This window comes from Octopus bimaculoides, chromosome 15, assembly GCF_001194135.2.
Source record: "Octopus bimaculoides isolate UCB-OBI-ISO-001 chromosome 15, ASM119413v2, whole genome shotgun sequence".
Taxonomy (NCBI): Eukaryota; Metazoa; Mollusca; class Cephalopoda; order Octopoda; family Octopodidae; genus Octopus; species Octopus bimaculoides.
In genome coordinates, this window is record NC_068995.1 from 47,024,478 (window position 1) to 47,027,780 (window position 3,303).

The window sequence follows — 3,303 nt, forward strand, 5'->3', positions numbered from 1 at the left end:
TGTATATATATGAACAATTGCAGCGTGGAAGGTGTTTATAAGCCATTTAAAATAAGACAAAAAAACCCGTTAGATTCACTTCAACATTTAAATTTAATTTGTCAAAATATTTTCGTTGCTTTGAAACCGCGATCTGTTCAAATTTGTCAATGAACAGGTCGCAGTTTCATATATACGACGGGCTTCTTTCAGTTTCCGTCTACCATGTCCACTCACAAAGCTCTGGTCGGCCCGAAACTATAGTAGAAGACACTTGCCCAACGTGCCACGAAGTAGGACTGAACTTACACTATTTGGGAGAAAGCCAAACATCACTTTTTGTTTGCTAAACCATAAAACTCTAAACAAAGCCCTGTTACCTATCTTCCCACATTTTTTATTTTGCTAATGAATAAAGAAAAACGATAATATTTATCTCTACATAAATAAACTTTCTTTTTTGTATATCACAGGTTAACAGAAATCCTTGATAATGATTAGAGCGAGATTATACTACTTATGTTGCATGTCTCTAAAGCCTCGACATAAAAAGTTGATAACGAAAATCTTTCCAGCCAATCCTGATGATGGTCTTATTAAATGCAGAATGGATAAGTTACTACTTTATGCTTCCTCTAAGCCTGATAAGTTTCTTGACATTGCCGAGAATTTTGCCCAACGAATTCAAAGAGATATATACCGTCATTACCGAATTGGTTATATTTTCCTCACTATGGAAGCTATGTACGAGTTACTTCTGGCGTCTAGTGTGCATGGACTCCATTTATTAACACCGAATTATCTAAATGTGATTAAGAAATTACTTGACAACAACTGTATCGATCTGCAAGTGCTTGCAACGGATTATTTTATAAAGTTTACTTTCATAGACGAAGACACACATGCCTATTACGACTGGTACGACGTCTTTGTATTACGCTTTAAAGATATGTGTTATTGCAAAAGCGCAACAGGGCTGACTAAATATCGAATTCGAATAACTGGTTTGCGTGGAATCCAAGGAATAATACGCAAAGCTATCAATGATGAACAAGAATTGAATATTTGGCAAAGTGAAAAGATTCAGAAAATTATATCCTCGCTCCTTTACAACATGCATGATAGTTCACCATTGTCGCCAGAACAGAGCTATTTGGAAGATGTCGCTTCCCTTGCTTCTACTGCAGAAAAAATATTCAGTGGTCTTATACACCATGCTACGTTCGGTACAATTAAGTCAATACTAAAACCTGTTTTAGTCCACTTCGATTACCATCAGCTTTGGGCGCCAAATGATTTTGCAGTGAAAGCTTTTAAAATCATAATGAATTCGATTCAAAGCAAATACAGCTATTTAGTTCTTCAGATGCTCGTCTATCACATGGATAACTACACAGAAAATGAACCTGTAATCAAGACAAATATCATTGATGTTGTTTTCCAGAATGTGCTGATTGCTTCGGAATCTTGTGTCTTTCCTACGATGCTGGAAGTCTTTGATTCTTTACTAAAGCATTTAAAACACTCCGTTCACTCGGATCACTCAGACTGGCAATACAGGGAATTAGAAGAGACATTCCAGAATACTGCCGCTAATACTATTTGTCAAATAGCAAACAGGTTAACGTGCTATCAGAAAATCGATGCTATGATGTTCCTATTGGGAAAATTTCCAGCAGATGGCACAGGCCAAAGTTTCGAAATCCTTCAGATTATCAAGTTACAGAAAATGATCCTGATGGTTCTTCATAAAATTTCTAATGAATTACGTTTTGTTGTCGGAATGAACGCTTTTTCTCCCGAGTTTCTCGTTCTTCTATTAAAAATATCACAAAACAAAGATCCCCGTTTTAGAGTGAGAGTTGAGCAGATTGTACACGGTCTCTTAGACAAACATCAAAATACAACCATTCTTAGTAAGGTTTGCCTGTTGAAAGATCTGTCTCAGATAACATTAGAAATAACACCAAGACACGACGAAATATTCATGAAAAAAAATGGGTATATTTTTTATCAGCATATTTATGAAAGTATCGAACTGGAAAATAATGATATTGAAAACTTTGAAATGATTTATTGCACAATGGCCTTGATTGCTGTCGAGTTTGGCTGTAAAGATATTATAGTTGATCTCTACAGATTAGCATTCGATATACAAGACATGGTAACCTTACACGCCTATCTGTCAACGAAACGCGCGTTTGCCGTACACAGCCTGATAGCAGCTTACATGAGCCTCTTGAGTAAGTTATTTGTTATTGCAGGTATACAGGCTCATATAAGTCAAATAATTGAACTCAGAGCTCAGGAAGCTAAGGATTTGCTCCCTGATTTTGTATACAATAACAAATCTGCGGCAAAGGTTTATCCGAAAGACTTTGTCATAGATGAGAGTTTGTTGTTTTCTCGGAAGGTCATCTTTGAAAATTTTCAATTGGCTAGCAGTATCAACGTAGAGTTAAACACATCTGTAAGGATGAAGAAATCGTTTTCAGCTGACAGTGCTAGGAGTATAATGGAGATGCCCACCCCTGCTCATATTTTTGATAGTGAATTTGAACTATTTCATCGAATGACGCAGAGTTTAGAAGATGATAAAGAATTCACATTTGACGCTATGAAGGAAGTGCTAACAAGGACAAACTTAATTACAGAAGATAATGAAAACGACAAACGAATACAGATATATAGAAAATTTAAGTATGGAGCATTCGAAGAAATTGTGCAAACTTCGAAAGATAAACAGAAAAATTTTGAAGCTAATTTAAAAAAGGCCCTTGCTACCTTCACTGACTCGCCAGATATATCTTTAAATGTATTACTAGACAAAAGCCTAGAACCTTCTTATTTATATGAAGACATTCAGATTCCCGTAACTATTTATTGAGAAAATTAAAATGAATAAACAATGCTTATCATACCATTTGTCTTTGCGCAAATTTTCTGGTCTTGCTATTTTCAAAGAAAATACAGCAGAACCATTGCAATATACATTCTTTGTTTGTTTGTTTTTTTTATGTTCTATGGATACACTCAAGGGCTCACAACTCTTTAACGCCTTGCTAAAAGATCTGAGGGATCTTCATGGAGTGGAGGTAAATGTTTACATGAAACAGCTTGATCTTCTGCTATCCAAGGTCCCACATGAACCAATATGATGGCAGGAGTGTCAAACTCCTTCCTTCACTAAAAGCCATTGAAAAAAGATTAGCCATTGAAAAGGTGATTACACTGGCGGTGCTCTAGTATGCCACAGCCTTAGAGCTGCAACGTGTAAAAGAATAAAAGAATATATATATATATATATATATATATATATATATA

At 35.5% G+C, this 3,303-nt stretch overlaps 1 protein-coding gene across 1 annotated transcript in view; it reads left to right on the forward strand.

Moving 5' to 3' along the window:
- Positions 1 to 2,899, forward strand: part of LOC106878610 (protein EFR3 homolog A) — a 5,516-nt gene extending 2,617 nt beyond the window's left edge. Inside the window, exon 2 of the mRNA XM_014927881.2 lies at positions 453 to 2,899. Within this exon, the coding sequence (XP_014783367.1) occupies positions 473 to 2,866 (2,394 nt within the window). The 5' untranslated portion in view covers positions 453 to 472 and the 3' untranslated portion in view covers positions 2,867 to 2,899. The remainder of the gene's footprint in view (positions 1 to 452) is intronic.
- The last annotated feature ends 404 nt before the right edge of the window (positions 2,900 to 3,303 follow it).